General features: G+C 41.7%; 1 protein-coding gene across 1 annotated transcript in view; it reads left to right on the forward strand.

Annotated features, from left to right (window-relative positions):
* Window positions 1–1,567: 1,567 nt before the first annotated feature.
* Window positions 1,568–23,733, forward strand: part of LOC129823768 (ephrin type-B receptor 3-like) — a 50,247-nt gene continuing 28,081 nt past the window's right edge. The window contains exons 1-6 of the mRNA XM_055882731.1: window positions 1,568–2,115; window positions 7,331–7,395; window positions 9,306–9,978; window positions 12,917–13,072; window positions 17,231–17,566; window positions 18,016–18,140. Of these exons, the coding sequence (XP_055738706.1) occupies window positions 2,052–2,115; window positions 7,331–7,395; window positions 9,306–9,978; window positions 12,917–13,072; window positions 17,231–17,566; window positions 18,016–18,140 (1,419 nt within the window). The 5' untranslated portion in view covers window positions 1,568–2,051. The remainder of the gene's footprint in view (window positions 2,116–7,330; window positions 7,396–9,305; window positions 9,979–12,916; window positions 13,073–17,230; window positions 17,567–18,015; window positions 18,141–23,733) is intronic.

The following is a 23,733-nucleotide window of genomic DNA, read 5'->3' on the forward strand; positions in this document are numbered from 1 at the left end:
TTAGACACTTACCCAAAATACTCGCAGCTGTTATCATTGCCAAATGTGCCCTTTACAAAGTATTGACTCAGGGGTGTGAATACTTATGTAAATTCGATATTTCTGTATTTTATTTTGAATACATTTCGTAAGATTGTTTCCCTTTGTCGTTATGTGGTTTTGTGTGTAGATGTGTAAGGAGAAAAAAATATATTTAATAAATGTTGAATTCAGACCGTAACACAGTATAATGTGGAATAAGTCAACGGGTGTGAATACTTTCTGAAGGCACTGAATATTCTTTGTCTCGACATCGGCATAATGAGAAAACAACCAGCATAAACAGTAAATTGTTCATTTTCTCAAAAGAAAAACGCTACGGTTCCAGTCTGTCAACTACATTAAAGCACCCAATACATCACTAGATGCATACATCACAACAACACCAGTTGATTCCAAACCCCCCAACAAGTATTTCAATGTCTCTATAATAGACTACATGCTGCATTCCTAGCATTTACACAGATGACCCCCACTCTTTACAATGATGTCATTGATTCCATGAAGAAGCCAGGCAGCAGTGTCATATTTTGGGTTCAGTCAATGTAGTGGGATATGGTTTAAAGAGCCATCCTGCCCGTCACTGTTTCAATGGAGGGGCTGACCCAAGCCTGCTGGGGACTGAACTGTAGGTAATTAGACCACAAAGACGGGGGGACAAAAGGAGTCCTGGGGGGGGGCTCAAGGGGAGCTGGCAGTGTGGGGGGACACAAGGGGATGTGGGGGGGGGCGGGCATGACCGGGGGGATACGGGGTTTGGTGTAAAGCTGGCGGGCGCAGGAGGGGGGAGAGGAGACAGCGGGGACTGTCAAGAGATACAAACAAAGGCACATGCATTTTTTTATTTAACTAGGCAAGTGAAATTATTATTTACAATGACGACCTACCCCGGACAAACCCTAACGACGCTGGGCCAATTGTGCGCTGTCCAATGGGACTCCCGAACACGGCCGGTTGTGATACAGCCTGGAATCGAACCAGGGTCTGTAGTGACGCCTACTTGCACTGAGATGCAGTGCGTACACACACGATAACATACGCACTATACATACACGTACACATGGATTTTTTCTCCAGCCCCATCCCTCAGCTTTTTAACGAAAGAGGGGCAGGGAATATTCTTTGTTATTGGTTCAATTGCTGATTGCCCCCTTAAAGAAAAACAGATTACCGATAGTATGAGTTATGTTGTAGTAGTTCAATAAATCACAGTAGGTCAACAGTAATTAAAATCGCAGCATGCTAGCCTACAGTAGTAACCTTGACACTCTATAACCTGCGGGAGGCGCTATCTATCCATTTCAAAACAAGGCTTGGTTATTGACATTCGTCACCGATCCACAGTTCGTTTTGTATTGCACATTGATTCAGTCAGGTTATGGGGCTTGAATGAACAAAACCACCACATAAACCAAGAAAGGTTTTCTCTTATCTCTAATGCTGGTCCCCAAAGTGCACGAGATTCTCTCTGCGTCTCGGGAGGGGTGTGACTTGCATGTTCGCAGAGCAAGGCAGAACCCCCCCTCCTTCCACCCGTCCCGTACACTCCCCAGCCCCCGTCTGTCTCGGCTGTCCCAATTGCCATTCCAATGCACACTCCTTGAGGAGCAACAGCTACAACGGAGTTAGTGAAGTGGATTGCCTAGTTTTTAGATAGAAAATATTTTCTGTATTTTTGGAGCAATGTGCAAGGGCATAGATGTGCGTTTGGCTAACAATTTGGCATCGGTAAAGCGCGAGAAAGGAGTTAGAGAAAGAGCGCATTGTAATGCTCCGTAAGCTTTGTCCATTCTCTTCGTGGATTTGCCCGATGATTTGAATGAAAAACAAAAAGTGCTTTATTAATACTACTTTTGACTGGATGTAGTGGAATGGGATGGTTTTATTCTTTAGATTAATTCAAGAGACGTGTAAAACGTTCATCGACTCCAGTGCTATAGGTGGTGTATGTTGTGTGGCACCATCCGAAGGGTCCAGTCAAAGCCTTTATTCATGTTGCAAGATCCTAGTTTATGACAATGGATTACTTGCTGTGGATATGCAGCGTTGTGCTTCCCGTGGTATTAGCTGTTGAAGGTATGTAAAAAATAATGTTAACGTACTACACTCTTTTATACGACTTTTCTTTCACGTATGTAGATCTTCCAAAGAATGTGTGTTTCCAAGCCTTGGTGAACTGCCAATAAGGCATCATTTAATATGAATATTCGTTGTACAATATCATGAAGCGCAGCTTTATTTTGGCAATTGCATGGCTCATAAAAACATTCATTATTTTGATTGCAGTTTGCAGGATACCTGTAATAACCTAAAATAAAAAAAGGTTGCCATAACGCTTGTAATGTTCCACAGTTGAAAATGGATAAGAGTAGATCGATTGTTTACGATACAAAGTTACCGTTTATGTTCATACTATTCAAATATTATTCAATACGTCGTGTTTCGTATCACACCATTGTGTTGTATTGTGGTTGTGTTGTTGTTGTGTTGTGGTTGTGTTGTTGTGTTGTGGTTGAGCCACACATTTGATGATTATTGTTCCATGAAACTGATCAATGACACACACACACACACACACACACACACACACACACACACACACACACACACACACACACACACACACTACAGTTCCTTGGTATAGCTTTCCCTACAAAGGAAAGGGATGCCTTGCATTCTCAGTCCTCCATGTGTAACACTCCTATGCTTTCATTTCAACTGCATCCCTGTAGCTATTGTGGAGTACCTTTTGCTCTGTTGTCACACCCACAGGCTAAGGATGGCCTTCTGTCCTTATGCTTGGTTGCTTGACTAAACCCATAAAACAGCTCAGTTTGACATTCAGGATTAATGCTGTATAATACACCCAAATCAAATGGATTCATATTTTACAGATGTTATCGCAGGTGCAGAGACATTATGTTTCTAGCCCCGACAGTGCTGTATAACAAAACTAAACACACAAATCCAAAAGATTAAGAAAATAAGAAATATCTGAATGTCAGTGTCCGGAATATATATATAATTATATATGGTGTGATTAGTTCTCACGAAGTAAACAAGGGATTACACTGATGGGGAGGTTGTAGTTTTCATATTCAGATGTACAATCTTAATTTGAGCTAGTTTGCTAAAAGGAAAATAATCCTGCAACAACAGGAAATTTGAAATAATATGTGGATTATAATTAATGGACATGTTTTGTTAGGGCAAATCAAGTCTGAGATTTTAAAGTGGAAACTATAAACTTTTTATATCTTGAATACACTACAAATTTGCATTCTCAGCAACAAAAGAGCGATCAAATTAAGATCCTACATCTGTAAATTCAATTGGCATAACTCCAAAATAGGTGCGTTCACATTACAACATGCACATTACATGCTTAGTGTAACAAGATTTAGCGTCAGTCTGTATATTTCCTTTCTGTAGGGAAAAACCAATATCTCTAACAATTTAAATCCTGAAGCTTCCTTTCAAAATGCTTCACTGATATGTAGTCGTTTCAGAAACTAAAACAAACTGACTAATTACCAGAGGATCATACTCTCCCAGTTGCTTGCCAACCGAAAGCCTGGTCCCAGATCTGTTTGTGCTGTCTTGCCAACGCCTTTGGTCATTGTCACATTTGGCACTGTCTTACCAACGCCTATGGTCAGACATTGTCACGCGAGTTGGCAAGACAGCACAAACCGATCTGAGACCAGGTTATTTCTACAGGGTGGAGCCCAGCCAATGTAAACCAAGGCAATTTCATTTAGGCTATACCAGCTCCTTTATATATTTCTCTCCAAATCCCCCGTCTTTCCCTCCCTGCCTGCCTGTCCTTCTCCGAGTACAATCTGCTTCTCCTGGACGCCAGCCAGTATTATCCCTCATTAATTCTGGTGTCAGCATCTAAATCAATGCAGCGGCAGCCGCAGCCTCCCTAGCTGGTCCCACTGGGCCTTTCATCAGCAAGTTTCTCCCCGACCAACAACTTCAGTTACTCAACACTGGGTTGTTAACTAATGTCTGTCCTCTGGGGATGGGCGGAGGTTAGAGTGGTTAGAGTGTCTTATGGGTTTTAGGGTTGTTTAGGGTCCATGCCCTGTTGCCAGTACGATGGAGATGAGTTGGAATTTGGCTCTTAAATTGGCAGTTGCCTGTTGGTTTCCATTACTTCCATCCATAGAATTAATCCAATTCATTTGAGTTAAATTTAGTGTCGTTTAGTTAATTCCAAGAGATGATTTGGAATTAATGGAACAATTGAATTGGCAGTTTCACATTGTGTTCCATGAGGATTTCTTCCCCCAGTATTGTATGTCAGTTTAATTTCGATTTGTTTTGAGTGCAGTGGCCAACTGCATCCTTGGGTTTATCCGTGAGTTTATCTGGTGAAATAAGCTCTGGCCTCCTAGTCCCCCAGACATTGGAAATGTGACGCATTGACCCTGTCATCTTCTTTATAACTAACCCCTTTAACAGTAATGTTGTGTACCTGTACTATTTTTGAGTCACATGGTATTGGAACGTAAATGCAATTACATAATTGCTCAGAAAACCTTAACATTCTATAAAACTAGCTGACGTAATAGGCGACGAAAAATATGCATGACTGCAGAGCACACTTAGCCATTTCTTTCTGCACATACACGAGGAACATCTCTATATCAGTGCACACTTTCCTTATCTCTTGTCTGTACATTAGAGGTAAATATGAATAATTCTGAATTGAACCATATGTGCAGATACAAATAACCTGAAGGAGAACGTTGAATTAGGGTCAGCTTGAGTTGATTAAAGCGGTTCATCAAGCATCAAACATAACATCTCAACATAGCCAGAAGAGGAATGGCCACCCCTCAGAGCCTGGTTCCTCTCTAGGTTTCTTCATAGGTTCCTGTCTTTCTAGGGAGTTTTTCCTAGCCACCGTGCTCCTACATCTGCATTGCTTGCTGTTTGGGGTTTTAGGCCGGGTTTCCGTATAGCACTTTGTGACATCTGCTGATGTAGAAAGGGCTTTATAGATACATTTGTTTGATTGATTGATGAATGGAGATAGAAGATGCACTCATCTAGCGAGACCAGCGAAAATAGTCAAACAGTAGACCTACGACCTCTGAATTTGCCGCTCCGTTTCCAGTCCAAATACTCATGTGTTATGGCCTATGTCTATCTATATGTACCTGATTATGCACAGAATCAGTGAAGAGATGTTAGGCCTTTAAATATTACATCTATTTGTGGAAGTACGCGTCAAATTAATTGAATACGAGGAGCGGCCTTCCTTTCATAGCCTCCCAACTCAACAAAATGAATTAAACATTAGCCTGTGTGCTCCAATAGGAGCAGTGAGTAAGGAGTTACTGACGCATTTTGCTCCAGTGAATAAAAACAGTAAACACCATGGGCGGTGATGGAGATCCTGTAAGTTCCATTGTTTTTTTTGCCCTGGGGGAGGCATCACTACTGCCTGTAGTTTTATGGGAGAGTATCTTGACGGATTTGAGTAATAGCAACAAAGTGAGACTTTCAAATGGTACATGGAGGGCGAAGGGGTAGGTAGAGAGTTTTACACTTGGGACGCTATTCAATTAAAAGCTGTGTCTAGCTTTCGGGGGTCAAGTTAAAAAATGTTTTTTTTTTAAAAGACTTCCTGCGCAGCTGAAGCACGTTTGAATTAGTATTGAGCCTTCTGTCAAACCTTGAGAATCTGAATTTAACTCATGTGGTAAGCCTGTGGATAAAGTACCTCTAATCTACACAAATGTTCTTTGAGTGCTACTGCGAGGAGCGGTGGAATTCTCAGGCAAAGCCCTGTTAAGTAAGCCATAGCAAGGCTCACTGAGGTCGATGGAGAGTTCAGTAGGAGAAGAGTTTATATTGCCTCAAGCAAAGGCTCTAACATCCAAGAAATAACCTGGAACCTGAGATAGATGGGCTTGGCGCTTGTTGAACGTGAAGACAGCTAGTCAATGTTCTCGCTGTCTCATGACTGATGAACTGTTATTGGCATTTATTTCAATACTCGTTGTATTCAAGCTTCCGCAGCTGGCCAGCTCACATCTATGGTAATGTGATCATGTGTAGTGCAGCAACCATAGCTACACACCTGTTGTAACACTTCACTCTCCTCTTTGTCAACCAGGGGTAATCCAACACACACAATAGCAAACATGCACACCTTAATAAAAATAACTATAAATACCTTTTTATAGCCATTATAAGCCTTACAATTCATAATCATTTCTAACATTTCTAATCATTTCTATAATGTTATTCATGTAAGTTATTATATAGTGGTACCCACACCTTATAGCACATGTAGATCCCCAACACAATATAGTAATGGGTGAGTCCTTACACAACTGTAAATATGAGTTGCATTTGAGTAAAGAATTCAACGTTTAGATTGATTCTTAGAATGAAGAAGATAACCTTTGACAATTTATAGCTAATGTAGGTCCAAACTACCATGAAAATAAGGGAGTCCTCATGCTTGGTTTTCTATTCAAAGTTATTGACACAACTGTAAGTTGGAGGTGCATTTGAGTAGGCAATTGAATCTTTATAATCAAGAAGATAGCCTTTTAACTGTGCCTTTTGTGTGGTTTAATGACCTACACTCAACCATCACACAGCTTGACAGGTGACACCAGCGTCTATTGATCCACTAATTTACGCTTTCTTTTCTTGTATTTGTTTAACCTCATCCCTCGTTCTGACATCGTAAACACAGAGGTGTAAAGAAAAAAGATACTAGGGTCATTTGTTGCTAGGCAGGAACAAACTGACTTTAATTCTCCTGATTCTTTCACAATGACCTGTATAATACAAGGTCAATACTCTGGGGAATCCACTATGGCATGGTCGCGGAGTGCTTTGTGATTGATTGCGATATCGTTTAGCAGTAAAGCTTTGAAATCCGATCAAGATGATTTCTCCCTTCTAGAGGATGAGGCATTTTTACCCATTTCTGTATTTCCAATTCTATCAAAGGCTGACAGGTTTTTTCTTCTATAATCTTATCTCTATTTGATGGGAACTTTATGTGTGATAACAGTTGTGTCATGATGACAGATTATTTATGTATTCAGTCCTTTTCTGTGTCTGTCCGTCCGTCTGTCTGTGTGGAATTGATGTGAAGACCACAGAAATGAATAGAATGAAAATACAGAAAATATTTCATTATTAATAAGTTAATAATAAACATCTGTGTGGGCTTTTTATTTGTGCTATATTTTTATTTCCCATAAACCACCTCTTAATACTTAGTTTAACTAACCCTCTTGTTTTTGATTTATAGAAACACTAATGGACAGCAAGTGGGCAACCACAGAACTGGCCTGGACCACGTTTCCGGAGAGTGGGGTGAGTCTGTGTGTGTGTGTGTGTGTGTGTGTGTGTGTGTGTGTGTGTGTGTGTGTGTGTGTGTGTGTGTGTGTGTGTGTGTGTGTGTGTGTGTGTGTGTGTGTGTGTGTGTGTGTGTGTGTGTGTGTGTGTGTGTGTGTGTATTTTTGGTACAGAATGTTAACCTTGACTTGTGTTCCTGCAGTATTCCACAGTATTAGTTCCATCTGCTAGTTAATAGATCTCCCCCGGACTTAAACGACATACCTCCCACAGTTTTATACCTCTGTTTGTTTTCTTGGTTGCTAAAAGCAAATGATAAACATACACCTTTAAGTTTGAAATTGAAGCAAAGTTTCTCGCATATCAGGATTCCCAAAAACATAAAATTCTGAATTAGTCCAAAACACAAATCACCAAAATAGTCCAAAAAGAGGAAACTCAGCTGCATAGTCATATTGGGTACACAGACCCACACAGACCCAAACAGACCCAAACACGTCTGCAAGCAACACCAGCTGTAGAGTGTGGAAATATATCTCTTAAGGTGGAAGAAACACATAGGCAAATTACAGCAGGGAATTAATGTTTCAGATGATGATATCCCCCGTAGGAATGATGAGAAAATAAAACAACATGAATTTGACCCCCAGGCTAACAGCTTGATAGACCTCCCCCACTCCAGGGCAGTGTAATTTGTCTTTGGTACGTGAGCGCAAAGTCAGTCAATGGAAACGATGTGTTACTATGGCAACAATCTTAGGCAGTCCAGCTTTCTCGAGCTTTTCTGCAGGCTCACATCAAATGTCTTTGCACCCCTACAAGCCATACGTCATAAGGGCAAGATGGCCCTTTCAAAATGTGTGACAATCCCATACGTTCTGGCCGGGTGCAATTATCATATTTGTGAGGTATTACGGCAATGTGCTGCCCTTGATTTATGGTGTACGATGCTGAATCCTGGACCCATCGTTTTGGACTAAATTGTATGCGTGTGTGCGCCACCATATTGAATTCTGCTTTCTGTTCCTCCTGTTGAATTGATCGATGTCTGGAGCCCTCATTAAGAATGGAAATGTATTATTCAGGTTGAGTTGTTAGAATCAAAAGATTAACTTCTTAGAGGAGATGATTATTTCCTTGGGCAAAAATCTGTTAATAACCCAGTTAATTAGGATCATGGTTAATTATAGATATAATCCTCAAATAGATGGCTCTTTGACTATTTCCTTTAGGTAGTCATGCCTATATTGTAATAATGTCAAATGTCTTTGATATAGAAGATCTGCTGATATGAACTGATGTAAATGGTTTATTCCCCGACTGTAGAGAACCATATCATCGCTGTTGAAGTTAAGTGCTGTGAAATGATTTATTGACTGCTCGACTGGACCACATTTCATAGCATGCAAAAATACTCCTCGTGACTTGAGGTGTAGGCTTAGAAAATGTTCCACTTGAATTTTAAAAGATACTCCATAACACCTCTGTGATGCAACCAGCAAGATGAGATTGCGCTTGAATCGCCTCTTCAATAGATAATACACTGTTTGTGATGAGATGAGGTAGTTCTCATTGAGGACATGCCCTATAATCTATCTCAATAGCAGCACCTGCTAAGTTACTTATTTCATAGGAACGACATTCTGATTGCTGCCTTCTCTGTGCAATGATAATATGATTATAAGCAGACCTAGGTTCAAATAGTATTTGTTTTCTTTCAAAGACTTTGAGCGAAAGATGGAACCTGCCTGGAATTGCCAGCTGGGTGGGGTTTGCGCTTTTGGGATGATTCCATTGGTTCCATTGCACCTGGCAAACTCAATCAAGTGCTAGGATTTGATCGAAAAATACTATTTGAACCCATGTCTAATAATGTGTACAGTTCTCTCTCTTCACTAGTTACAGTGTTTGTCTCTGTTTTCCTGCAGTGGGAAGAGGTGAGTGGCTACGATGACTCCATGAGTCCCATAAGGACGTATCAGGTGTGCAACGTGCGCGAGCCCAACCAGAACAACTGGCTGAGGACGGATTTCATCCCCCGTAAAGGCGTGCTACGCGTCTACGTGGAGCTCAAGTTCTCCGTCCGCGACTGCGCCAGTATTCCCAACATCCCCGGCTCCTGCAAGGAGACCTTTAACCTCTTCTACTACGAGTCTGAAGGCGACACCGCCACGGAAAGTAGTCCATTGTGGAGGGAGAACCCTTACGTGAAGGTGGACACCATCGCTCCAGATGAGAGTTTTTCCCTTCTGGTGGCAGGCAGGATCAACACCAAAGTGCGAAGCTTCGGACCTCTCTCCAAGGCCGGCTTCTACCTAGCCTTCCAGGACCTGGGGGCTTGTATGTCCTTGATATCCGTGCAGGTTTTCTTCAAGAAGTGCTCGACGACCATTGCAAACTTCGCCGTCTTCCCTGAGACGGCTACAGGGGCCGAGGCCACCTCCTTGGTCATCGCCCCAGGGGCATGCGTGTCCAACGCGCAGGAGGTGTCCGTCCCTCTGAAGCTGTACTGCAACGGGGATGGGGAGTGGATGGTTCCCGTGGGGTCTTGTACCTGCATGCCAGGGTTTGAGCCGGCCATGACCGACACACAGTGCCAGTGTGAGTCTTTAGTCTACAGTCGACTGTTTTGACTTTTAACTAAAGCCTGTTTTTAATGCCCAATGAAAGTCACAGTCTGCACCATCCTGTCTGTGTGTATTGTGTGGCACATGAATGAAGGGTGAAGGAGGATGGAGAGGTTGCATTAATGAGCTGTTGCAGAGAGCAGCAGCATACAAATATTGAGAGAGTGCAATCAGAGGGAGAATGAGATAGTGAAAGGGGACAAGATAGTGAGGCGAGAAAGCAAGATAGTGGGAGGGAGGGAGAGAGAGAGAGACTGTGAGAGAGAGAATCTGTTTGGAGGGTTTGTAAAGGAGAAAGAGATTGTGAAGGGGAGAGAGAGACTGTGAGGGGGAGAGATATACTGTGAGGGGGAGAGAGAGACTGTGAGGGGGAGAGATATACTGTGAGAGGGGGGAGGAAAGATAAAGTCAGAGACACATAGAGGGAGTGAGAGAAGGACTGAGAGATAGAGCCATGAATTTCCCATTGCCCAGGACAACATCAGGAGCGGTCAGAGAAAGAAAGAGAAGCCTCCACGCACCTCTCCTGTCTTTACATGGGCATGAGGAATGGTAAATAACGAGCCAGAGAGCTAATTTAGCGCCATTTGGCGGCTCAAGGTTAAAAGCCTGCCGCCGACGCCTGATAAAAGGCTCTCCAGAGGCCTCAGGCGCGGTGGCGAGGAAGAGGAAGTGTCATTTCCTCTATGTTCTCCCCACCGTTAGTTCATCTACAGTCGGCTGCACTCATTAACACCGCTCAGACCACCGTGAGCCAACACTGCCACCTCTCACCATTAATCACAGGGATGTTTAATCTCTTACCTCAGTCTAGAGCGAGAGAGAGGGAGGAAGAGGGAGGGAGAGAGAGAGAGGGTGGGAAGGGGGAGAGAGGGAGAAAATAAGAAAGGGGGGAGGACGAGAGGAAGAGAAGGACGATGAGGGTATAGGGAGGGAGAGAGATGGCGATGGGAGGGAGTGGGTATAGAGGAAGCGGAAGAAGGGGAGAGAGAGAGATGTTTACTGTTCATTTTTTGTTGTTTATTTCACTTTTGTTTATTATCTATTTCACTTGCTTTGGTAATGTAAACATATGTTTCCTATGCCAATAAAGCCCTTTGAAATTGAAATGAATTGGAATTGAGAGAGGGAGAAAGAGAGAGAGAGGAAGAGAGGGAGAGAGAGAGAGAGGCCAGTGAGGGCCACAGAACTTTCCGGTATCAGAGAAGACACAAACAAAAGGGCATGCCCTCCAAGGAGGTTAACGAATGAAGCGATTCAGGTGATGCAACCCTTCTCCTCCAGAAAGAGAAACACAAAACGATGATGCAGTGTGTAATAAGACAAATATAAATCAGATTAAAGTGTTTCAGGAGTGTTTCAGGACCTGCGGTCTTTGTTGAATTACGAGAGCTAAAACACATTTTCGTGTTATCTTAACTTGGCTATTTATTGCATGTTTCTTTTTGTTGCTAGAATGTAGAGCATTAAAGTTCACTAATGTCACTGAAAGTGGCATTCCGGAGAATTAGTACGGAGCCTAGTTCAAACTGGAAAACCACTTAGCCCGACTAGTTAATCACACCCTCGCCAGCCAGGTTTTTATGGGCCCTCATACTGATAAGACAGATGTTAACCAGAGCCTCAGTTTTACACCACACTTAAAGAACAAAGGTCAAAGTAAAGTCTAGCTCCTAAGTGCTATTTGCAACCTTTTATGCTGCATTTAGTGTAAACACCCTTATGTTACTGGGGAAATGGTGTTCACATAACTAGGGCTGACAGTGAGGACAGGATCAACAACCTCTGCATAATCAAAACCCCTTGCTTTGTGAGGTTTTAAAGTTCACATTTAGCTATTGTTATGGAAATGCCATCTGAAAAGTATCAGTGGCCTGGCTTTGGCCCCAAGTGAGAGCAGGTCCGTCGGAGCCATGGCTCAGAGAGACACGGGTGCCGGCCCGCGTAGATGGAACAAGAAAAGTCTGAGCTTTTTGGGTTAAACACTGGGGTAAATGCACCATTAGTGTACATTTCCTTGATCCTATTTCAGGTTGAGACCTGTGTTGATTTATCGGGTAACTTTTCTTATGACATTACATTTACATGTTAGTCATTTAGCAGATGCTCTTATCCAGAGCGACTTAAGTTAGGGAGTGAAAACATTTTCGTACTGGTCCCCCGTGGGAATTGAATTAACAACCCTGGCATGGCAAGTGCAATGCTCTACCATCTGAGCCAGACGGGACCTCATTTAACGAAGTTGGAGATTGACTTGATAGAGGATAGGCCCCCCCAAAAGAGAAGGGCTGCCCAAAAGAATGCCTGTCTAAAACTAAAAAAATACCTTATAAGGTAGTATCTCTATAGTTGCACTTGATTGATGATCAAGCTGCTTTGTATGCGTGCCGAACCACCTCTTGAATGACGTGTTGAAACGGTGAGTTCTTCTAAGCCCCAAGTGGACACTGTGTGATTGATGTAGGTGTATCCTAACTCTCAACAGCGGCCTCCATCCCTCTTAGCCAGACAGGAGCAATCAACTGTCGTCCCTCCATCTTTATCGTTCCCTCTCAATTTATCTGTCATCCTTAGACCTATCTGGGATAGATTGATATCCCTTGTATGTTATGATGAAAATGAGAGGGTATGAAGGATTTGAACAGAAATACCCCTTATAAAGAGTTAAAACTCCCTCACATATTTCAACCCCACCCAGACAAAGATTATGACATTATGGTTTGAAGGATTTGGACTGACTAGCTCCTCTCTATCACTCATCTAGAACTAGCCCAAGAGTTAGGTTGTTGTCACAAATGTCAAACCCAGCCAGACTGAGATAGTAGTGTGTGGCGTACCTTGGTTTGGTTTTGTGCTTTATTGATGTTGACAGTGTTCTGACTGTTCCTTTCGTTTCTGCCTTTCCTGTATAGCATGTACCCCCGGGTCATTCAAGTACAAACATGGGGAGGACTCATGTTACCCTTGCCCCCCCAACAGTCGCACCAGCTCCAGGGGGGCCAACATCTGCCCATGCCAAAATGGCTTCTACCGTGCCGACAGTGATTCTCCGTACTCAGCCTGCACCAGTAAGTCAAGCTCCTAGCTTTTTCTCAGCAGTTGTCATTGGCTGTATATATTCTTTGGGATTCTTTCCTGGACACAGACTGAGCCAAGTCACGGACTGAAGTGTACGCTGAATGGAGATTCCCCATTGAGCATGCTATTTCCTTAATCTGTCTGGGAAACCAGCCCATATGTGTCAAAAAGCACTAGGGTGTACGTGTCAGTAGAGGTAGGTTTAGTGTTAAATTGAGTGCCTATATGGTTGTTTCTACAGACAAAGCTTTGTTGATGTCAGATAATTGGTACATAGCCTAACAACCAATACCTTTTTTCACTGACATGACATTAATCGAATGTGACCGAGCCCAAATGACTCTTAATCGACTCTCCTTGTCCAGAATTCCGAGTGTTCCATTTTGGGGTGGCAGGTAGCCTAGTGGTTCGAGCATTGGGCTAATAACCGAAAAGTTGCTGGATCGAATCCCTGAGCTGTCAAGCTAAAAAAAATCTGTTGTCCCCTGAACAAGGCAGTTAACCCAGTGTTCCCCAGTAGGCTGTCATTGTAAATAAGAATTTGTTCTTAACTGACTTGCCTATTTAAATAAATGTTAAATAAAATAAAAATCCTTAGGTCATTTGGGCTGCATACTTCCCCTGTAGCCTGTCAGAGCTTGTGCCAGTCCACGTAGCTCATGTTTTGCAAGGGACCGAGGGTGACGTACTATAGAGCTCAGCTTGGGCCAGCTCCGGCTCTCTGTGGGAGCCCAACGTTTCAGACTTTGTGCCCAATTAGATCAGGCCATACTTCAAACTGTGTCAGTCTAATTGGATAGGACAGAGCATGGGGGAAAACACACTCCACTCAGGGTGAACAGGCAGAGGAGCTGAACTGAGCTGGTTAAGATGTGTGAACTGAGACACTCTGAAAGCATTTCTATCTTCTTGCCGTGTGCTGCTGCAGAAGTGTTGTTGTCTGGATCTGCTTAGAGAGAGAGGGGTTAGATTACCCTTCAGCCTTAGAGAGGGGTTTGGTTAGATTACCCTTCAGCCTTAGAGAGGGGTTTGGTTAGATTACCCTTCAGCCTTAGAGAGGGGTTCAGTTAGATTGCCCTTCAGCCTTAGAGAGGGGTTCAGTTAGATTACCCATCAGCCTTAGAGAGGGGTTTGGTTAGATTGCCCTTCAGCCTTAGAGAGGGGTTTGGTTAGATTACCCTTCAGCCTTAGAGAGGGGTTCGGTTAGATTGCCCTTCAGCCTTAGAGAGGGGTTCAGTTAGATTGCCCTTCAGCCTTAGAGAGGGGTTCAGTTAGATTACCCATCAGCCTTAGAGAGGGGTTTGGTTAGATTGCCCTTCAGCCTTAGAGAGGGGTTTGGTTAGATTACCCTTCAGCCTTAGAGAGGGGTTTGGTTAGATTACCCTTCAGCCTTAGAGAGGGGTTCAGTTAGATTGCCCTTCAGCCTTAGAGAGGGGTTCAGTTAGATTGCCCTTCAGCCTTAGAGAGGGGTTCAGTTAGATTGCCCTTCAGCCTTAGAGAGGGGTTCAGTTAGATTGCCCTTCAGCCTTAGAGAGGGGTTTGGTTAGATTACCCTTCAGCCTTAGAGAGGGGTTCAGTTAGATTGCCCTTCAGCCTTAGAGAGGGGTTCAGTTAGATTGCCCTTCAGCCTTAGAGAGGGGTTCAGTTAGATTGCCCTTCAGCCTTAGAGAGGGGTTCAGTTAGATTGCCCTTCAGCCTTAGAGAGGGGTTCAGTTAGATTACCCTTCAGCCTTAGAGAGGGGTTCAGTTAGATTGCCCTTCAGCCTTAGAGAGGGGTTCAGTTAGATTACCCTTCAGCCTTAGAGAGGGGTTCGGTTAGATTACCCTTCCGCCTTAGAGAGGGGTTCGGTTAGATTACCCTTCAGCCTTAGAGAGGGGTTTGGTTAGATTACCCATCAGCCTTAGAGAGGTGTTCGGTTAGATTACCCATCAGCCTTAGAGAGGGGTTCGGTTAGATTACCCTTCAGCCTTAGAGAGGGGTTCGGTTAGATTACCCATCAGCCTTAGAGAGGGGTTCGGTTAGATTACCCTTCAGCCCTAGAGAGGGGTTTGGTTAGATTACCCATCAGCCTTAGAGAGGGGTTCGGTTAGATTACCCTTCAGCCTTAGAGAGGGGTTCGGTTAGATTACCCATCAGCCTTAGAGAGGGGTTCGGTTAGATTACCCTTCAGCCCTAGAGAGGGGTTTGGTTAGATTACCCATCAGCCTTAGAGAGGGGTTTGGTTAGATTACCCTTCAGCCTTAGAGAGGGGTTCGGTTAGATTACCCTTCAGCCTTAGAGAGGGGTTGGGGATAGATTACCTTTCAGCATTAGAGAGGGGTTGGGGATAGATTACCCATCAGCCTTAGAGAGGGGTTGGGGATAGATTACCCATCAGCCTTAGAGAGGGGTTGGGGATAGATTATTGGATGAAAGGAACCTTCTTTTTGCTGCACCAGTTGACCCCGTAGCAGTTATCACACCTCACCCAATTCCATACAGTCTTATTTAAAGAACTCGTCTTTTTTGAGTAACACAGGCCCATGGATATATCATGCACCACCACTGCGCCATAGATACAAGCATTGAAATGCAGATATTTTCTATTTCATGGGTGTTGAATCAATGTTTCATGAAGGGTAATGTTTGTGAATAGTAATGTTTAAGTCATGAAGGGTAATGTTTGTGAATAGTAATGTTTAAGTCATGAAGGGTAATGTTTGTGAATAGTAATGTTTAAGTTGTGAATAGTAATGTTTGTGAATAGTAATGTTTAAGTCACGAAGGGTAATGTTTCATGAAGGGTAATGTTTAAGTCACGAAGGGTAATGTTTGTGAATAGTAATGTTTAATTCGTGAATAGTAATGTTTGTGAATAGTAATGTTTAAGTCACGAAGGGTAATGTTTGTGAATAGTAATGTTTAAGTCATGAATAGTAATGTTTAAGTCACGAAGGGTAATGTTTCATGAAGGGTAATGTTTAAGTCATGAAGGGTAATGTTTGTGAATAGTAATGTTTAAGTCGTGAATAGTAATGTTTGTGAATAGTAATGTTTAAGTCACGAAGGGTAATGTTTGTGAATAGTAATGTTTAAGTCATGAATAGCAATGTTTAAGTCATGAAGGGTAATGTTTGTGAATAGTAATGTTTGTGAATAGTAATGTTTAAGTCGTGAATAGTAATGTTTAAGTCATGAAGGGTAATGTTTGTGAATAGTAATGTTTGTGAATAGTAATGTTTAAGTCGTGAATAGTAATGTTTAAGTCATGAAGGGTAATGTTTGTGAATAGTAATGTTTGTGAGTAGTAATGTTTGTGAATAGTAATGTTTAAGTCGTGAATAGTAATGTTTAAGTCAAGAAGGGTAATGTTTGTGAATAGTAATGTTTGTGAATAGTAATGTTTGTGAATAGTAATGTTTAAGTCGTGAATAGTAATGTTTAAGTCGTGAATAGTAATGTTTAAGTCGTGAATAGTAATGTTTGTGGATAGTAATGTTTGTGAATAGTAATGTTTAAGTCATGAATAGTAATGTTTAAGTCATGAATAGTAATGTTTAAGTCATGAATAGTAATGTTTAAGTCATGCATGGCATGGATGTGGTTTCTATTCTCTATATGAATACAGCTATTTATTTTGTCATGTATATCATAACTTATTTCTACTTTAATGGAATGAACTCCCATTGGTATTTAATGGGTACTGATTTAAGTTCCTTGAACTATAATGTTGAAGTTATGCATGGAAAGAATATGGCATATATAATAAGAATGAAGTTGACTATTTGTTTAATTGTGTGCTGGAGGTCATATTTCCCCAGAAGAAACAGAACAGTATGGGCCCAGGAAGATAAGTGCTAATGGACCAATGACTATCTTAGTAAGCGAATCATAAACTAAATAATTTACCCCGTCAATAGTAAGGTTCTAAGAGTGGGGGTTCTAAGAGTGGGGGTTCTAATAGTGGGGGTTCTACGGGTGGGGGTTCTAAGAGTGGGGTTCTAAGAGTGGGGTTGTTAAAGTGGGGTTCTAAGATTATGGTTCTAACAGTGAGGTTCTAAGAGTAAGGTTTTAATAGTGAGGTTATAAAAGTGAGGTTCTACTGTATTTGCCTCTATAAACAGTGTTCGGAGGATATCACTAACACGTCTGTGGTGTTTCTGTGCAGCCATGCCCTCGCCACCTCAAAACGTAATCTCCACCGTGAACGAGACTTCCATCTCCCTAGAGTGGGAAGAGCCACTGGACACCGGCGGACGGGATGACGTCATCTACAACGTGGTGTGCAAGAAGTGTCTGCACGACCGGAGCCCGTGCACGCGCTGTGACGACAACGTGGACATATCGCCGCGCCGACTGGGCCTGACCCAGAAGAAGGTGGTAATGAGGAACCTGCAGGCTCATACCCGCTACAGCTTTGAGATCCAGGCGGTCAACGGCGTCTCTGGGAAGAGCCCCGGCGCACCGCGCTACGCCACCGTCAACATCACCACCAACCAGGCCGGTAAGTATCGCCATAGCGCTGGACGCCGGCACTTAACGTTAGCTGCACTCAACATTAATACTTGATATCAGCACTCACTATCACCTCACCCCACGACACTCAAGGTCACCACAAGTTTACCTCTCAGCTCAGGCTAGCTGCATCTTACAATGGCACTTACTTTTACTTGCTCATCTTGTGATCAGTACTGATGCTTTGCCTGAGTTTATGGACTCAGTATGTGTCATTTCAGCTTAGTACCAAATTAATAAACTGAAATGTCACGTAGAAGGCACAGATAAATGTCATGGTAAGAAGTGAGATAATCGTAAACAATGCTAGATGAAGAGCGTGTACATTTTTGCTAATTTCATGTATACAGTGGAACAAAAATACTCTTAACATATTCGACATGAAAGCTTAATTTTTTTATTTTATTAACGTCCCCCATTTTAATTGTCCAATCACAGCACCGTCAGCAATACCCACAGTGCACCTGATGAAGTCCACATCAGACACACTCAGCCTGTCCTGGCTGCCCCCAGAGAAACCCAACGGGGTTATCCTAGATTACGAGATTAAGTACTACGAAAGGGTAAGGCACTGTTTTATAGCCTAGTCCCAGATCTGTTTATGCTGTGTAGCCCACTCCCATTGCCATTGTCAGAATGATCTAGCCTGGTCCCAGATCTGTTTATGCTGTGTAGCCCACTCCCATTGCCATTTTCAGAATGATCTAGCCTGGTCCCAGATCTGTTTATGCTGTGTAGCCCACTCCCATTGCCATTGTCAGAATGATCTAGCCTGGTCCCAGATATGTTTATTTGGTGTATTCCACTCCTCCTGTTCTCTAATTCAACTATGATTCACTGAAGTAAACATTTACTCTGTACCTTAATTTTGAAGAGCCACTGGAGACAAAACCCTTGTATGAAATATGTTTGAAAATGAATATGCCATGTGTGTTCTGTCTGATGTAGATGGTCGACAGAGTTGTTTGGCATTCCACAGGTTAGTGCTCACTTGATGCAGCTGTGTAGCGTTTTCTTCAGAAGCATCATGTGTACTATGTCAGCATGGACATAGACATGCTGCTGCTATAGAAAATAATATGAACCAAATACACTCGACTACATCAAGTGAACGCTGTCCCTTTAACAAAAGAACCAAGAGTTTAGTATGTTTTCTATTCTAATAGATGTGTTGCTGTGTTCCTTGATGTTTTCTTTCCATCTAGGAAGTTTATCTTAGCCAATGTGCCTCTGCTTCAGATTTCAGTCTGTTAGGTTCTTAACAAAAATAGTAAAAACTCAAAGGGACGACTAGGAAAAGCTCAGACCAAGTTTATTCACCCACAGTGTCATACAGCTGCAAAGAGAACACACAAGCACATCTTTATGCCTTCCGACTGGGCGGAGTCATCTCCTTCCATGTCTAAGATAGACTGTCCTTCTCTGTTGTTAGTCAGAAACACAGGTAGGTTCCTCTTACTGGTATTGTCATGGCCCTTAAAAAAAGAAAAGGAGAGCCTCACACTCTAGGAGCTCAGATGCAATAACCTAATAACCAACGTTTTGACAGACAAGCTGTCTTCATCAGGGTATAATGACAAAGACTGCAGGTCACTAGTTTATATAGTTTCAAGGGACACACAGGTGTCTATAATCATTGCCGGGTGTGGTTTATTTTCGTTGGTCAGTTTACATATATAAATAGAACATATAAAAAGCATGAATGGATAGCATACGATCATAGGGTGTACCCCATAGGGAGTACCCCAAGGCTTGATCCTAAGCCCCACCCGCTTCTCAATTTACATCAACAACAGAGCTCAGTCACTAGCTGCAGTAACCCATGGGGAGGGGGTCACACTCGGATATTCAGAGAGGGGGTATATTATTGTGGCCCTGGTGGCACAAAATCAAAAGTCTGACTGCATGGAGATGCTTGGGAATATGATCAATACGGGGGACCGTGTTGTGGGTGTTTCAGGGAAAAGGTGTACATTTGACCTCCATCATCTAGGACGTGACAATGGTTAATACAATCTCTCCATTTCTGCCCATTTTTTTTTTGCACAGTCTTGCAGGCCTTCTCATACAGCTGCAACTGTATATACATTCGTAAATCAAGACCTTTCTTGAGTTGGGCTCTGGGATGGTGCAACTGTTGAGAATTTGAGCCTATGGTTGTGTGGGGGTAAAGGGTTGAGAGTGTGTGGGTGTGGGTGTATGTGCGTATCCCACAACTGTTGTGATAGAGTTAATGATGTTAGGGACAATATAGGATGATTCACAATATTTGTTTGCTAATATAATAATTGCTTGCAATAATGTAATTTTGGTAATGGCGAAACTGGTTAGAGGTAAAATCCTTTGCATAAATTGCCTAGATTACTTCAAATATTCATAGCTAATTATGGAAAATAAGAAATAGGATTTTAAAAATAGATATATATATTTTTTTGATGGCTACATATAATACAAATTGAGGTGAGGGCGATGGAAATGCATTTGGCGGTTGATCTACTTCTGTTCTGTAAATGGCACTGTGTGCTCTTTCCGAAGGAGGGGTCCCGGTGTCTCCGGGGCTATGGGATCCGGGGGGTCGGGGGTGGTCTGCCGGGCATTGGGATGACAACCTCGGGATGAGGAGGGCTTTTAGAGGGTGGAATTGTGGGGACCAATTGGAGGTTTACTTAGTAGTAATGCAAATATCATGGTACAGCTATATAGACACTCAATCATCATGTTAATTTTTAATGGTACGTTTATAAACATATATTTTGATACATTTAATTGAAACTTGTCTCATTATGGTAAGTTGTGAAATAAGTATAGCCAGTTACAATTGTAATGGCTTAGCAGATAATAAGAAAAGACAATAAGTATTTACCTGGCTAAAAGAGAAGGAATATAATATCTATTGTTTACAGGAAACTCATTCAACAATTTTAGATGAAGTTTTGTGGAAAAAGGACTGGGGGGCGAAATATATTTCTCCCATGGGCAAAGAAACTCAGAAGGGGTGATGGTTTTAATTAATTTTGATCCAAATGAGCAAATAGTCCAAACAGATCATCAAGGTAGATGGATTGTTTTAAATATGTTATTGGACAATAAACAGATATGGCATATTAACCTATATGGTCAAAATAATGATGATCCAAGCTTCTTTGAAAATATATATAAGAATGTATCAACTCTACAAGCAACACTAGACTCTATTATTATGGTGGGAGATTTTAATATGATCTTAAATACCTCTATGGACCGGAAAGGAAATCACACTACCAGCTATCACCCTCAGGCACTTAAGGAAATCATCAATGTCAAGGGTATATTGGAATTAGTGGATATATGGAGACTTAAATACCCTGACCTAGTGAGATATACATGGCAGAGGCTTAATCAAGCTAGTCGTCTCTAATGTCATTCTCTCTGGCACCAAAACTTTAAAAAATGTTGATAAGGCCCCCCTGTGTGGAGCAGTGTTCTAGGGCACTGCATCGCAGCGCTAGCTGCGCCACCAGAGTCTCTGGGTTCGCGCCCAGGCTCTGTCGCAGCCGGCCGCGACCGGGAGGTCCGTGGGGCAAAGCACAATTGGCCTAGCGTCGTCCGGGTTAGGGAGGGTTTGGCCGGTAAGGATATCCTTGTCTCATTGCGCACTAGCGACTCCTGTGGCGGGCCGGGCGCAGTGCGCGCTAACCGAGGGGGCCAGGTGAAGGGTGTTTCCTCCGACACATTGGTGCGGCTGGCTTCCGGGTTGGGGGCGCGCTGTGTTAAGAAGCAGTGCGGCTTGGTTGGGTTGTGCTTCGGAGGACGCATGGCTTTCGACCCTCGTCTCTCCCGAGCCCGTACGGGAGTTGTAGCGATGAGACAAGATAGTAATTACTAGCGATTGGATACCACCGGAATTGGGGAGAAAAGGGATATAAAATGTATTTAAAAATAAAAAATAAAAAAAAGTGTTGATAGGGGACAGAATGTGGTCGGATCATCACATAATTGGCATATATATTACTTTTACAGAATTTCCACGTGGGCGAGGATATTCGAAATTTTATCAAATCCTACTAGATGATAAATTGTTTAGAACTAGGACAGAAGAATTTATAACTGACTTTTTCAGACATAACATAGGTACAGCAGATCCCCTTATTGTATGGGACACTTTTAAATTCGCCTTTAGAGGCCAGTACTCATCTATAAAACAAAAGCAATTTAGATCAAAAGATTCCATATTAACAAAGGAAATTGAAGGAGAAAAAACTAAAAGAAATGGAGGAACTTATTCAAGAAAGATCCAGTGTAATATATTATAAAAATTAAGTGAACTGGATGGAATATGGGGAAAAATGTACCAAATTATTTTTCAATCTTCAATATAGAAATGCTACCAATAAATGTTTTATTGTAACTTGTTACAAATGATGGAGTCACACATGATTCACCGAATGATATTTTGAAAGAGGAGGTAAAGTACTTTAAGAATATGTTTTCGTTTCAGTCTCCTCCATCTCCACTAACTGAATCTAATTGGATGGATTTTTTCCCTAATAATAATGTATAATTAACATCTGTACAGAAAGACTCATGTGAAGGCCAAATTCCAGAGGAGGAACTTCTTGATGCAATTAAAGCCTTTAAGGCTGGGAAAACTCCAGGGCTGGATGGCATACCAGTGGAAGTATACAAAACTTTTTTTTATATACTCAGAGGACCATTATTCACATGTTTTAACCACTCCTATATAAATGGTAGATTATCAGACACGGAACAAGAAGGTCTGATATCATTATTACTGAAACAGGACCCAAGTGGTGTATATATATAGATTCAGTCCATTTAAAAAATTGGAGACCTCTTACACTTCAGTGTTGTGATGCAAAAATTCTAGCTAAATGTTTGGCGCATAGAATTAAAAAAGTATTGTCAGAAATTATTCATCCTAATCGGACAGGTTTTTTACATGGACGATACATAAGACAAGTACTGGAAACAATAGAATACTATGAAATATCGGGGACATCAGGCCTGGTTTTCATAGCTGATTTTGAAAAGGCTTTTGATTAGGTATGACTAGAGTTTATATACAAATGCCTAGAATGTTTACATTTTGGGGAATCTCTTATAAAATGGGTTAAAGTTATGTATAGGTGTAAAATAGTAAATAATGGGTAGAACTCAGAAAATGTTAAACTATCTAGAGAAGTAAAACAAGGTTGTCCACTATCGGCATATCTATTTATTATTGCCATTGAAATGTTAGCCGTTAAAATTAGATCCTACAATAATATCAATCGATTAGAAATCCGTGGCTTAAAAACTAAGGTGTCATTGTACGCTGATGATTCATGTTTTCTTTTAAAATCCCAATTATAATCTCTCCACGGCCTCATAGAGGATCTAGATACGTTTGCTATCCTCTCTGGATTAAAACCAAATTATGATAAGTATTGGATCACTAAAAAATACAAATTTTACATTTACTGTGTAGTTTACCAACTAAATGGTCTGACGGAGATGTGGACATACTCGGTATACAAATCCCAAAAGAAAGAAATTATCTCACTCCAATACATTTTTATAGAAAGTTAGCAAAAATAGATAAGATCTTGCTACCATGGAAAGGAAAATACCTGTCTATTTGTGGAAAAATCACCCTGATTAACTCTTTAGTCATATCACAGTTTACCTATTTGCTTATGGTTTTGCATACACCTAGTGACCTGCTTTTTAAATTATATGAACAAAAAATATAAAATTTTATTTGGAATGGCAAGCCAGACAAAGGGCCTATTTAAATAACGATTATGAATTCGGAGGGCAGAAATGATTAAATATTAAAGCATTAGACCTCTCACTAAAGGCATCAATCATACAAAAGTTATACTTAAATCCAAACTGGTTCTCTAGTAAATTGGTAGGAATGCCTCACCCCATGTTCAAGAATGGCCTTTTTCCCTTTATTCAGATTACAACTGCTCACTTTCGGTTGTTTATAAAGGAAATAATCTCCAAAATATCGTTATTTTTAAACAAGCCTTAGAAAGTTGGTAGCAATTTCAGTTTAATCCACCTGAAAAGACAAAACAAATAATACAACAAATATTGTGGTTAAACTCAAGTACTGTATACTAATTTATAAATAAAAACATATTTTTCGAATAATTTTTTTTAAAAAAG

Source organism: Salvelinus fontinalis, chromosome 26 (genome assembly GCF_029448725.1).
Source record: "Salvelinus fontinalis isolate EN_2023a chromosome 26, ASM2944872v1, whole genome shotgun sequence".
NCBI classification, from domain to species: domain Eukaryota; kingdom Metazoa; phylum Chordata; class Actinopteri; order Salmoniformes; family Salmonidae; genus Salvelinus; species Salvelinus fontinalis.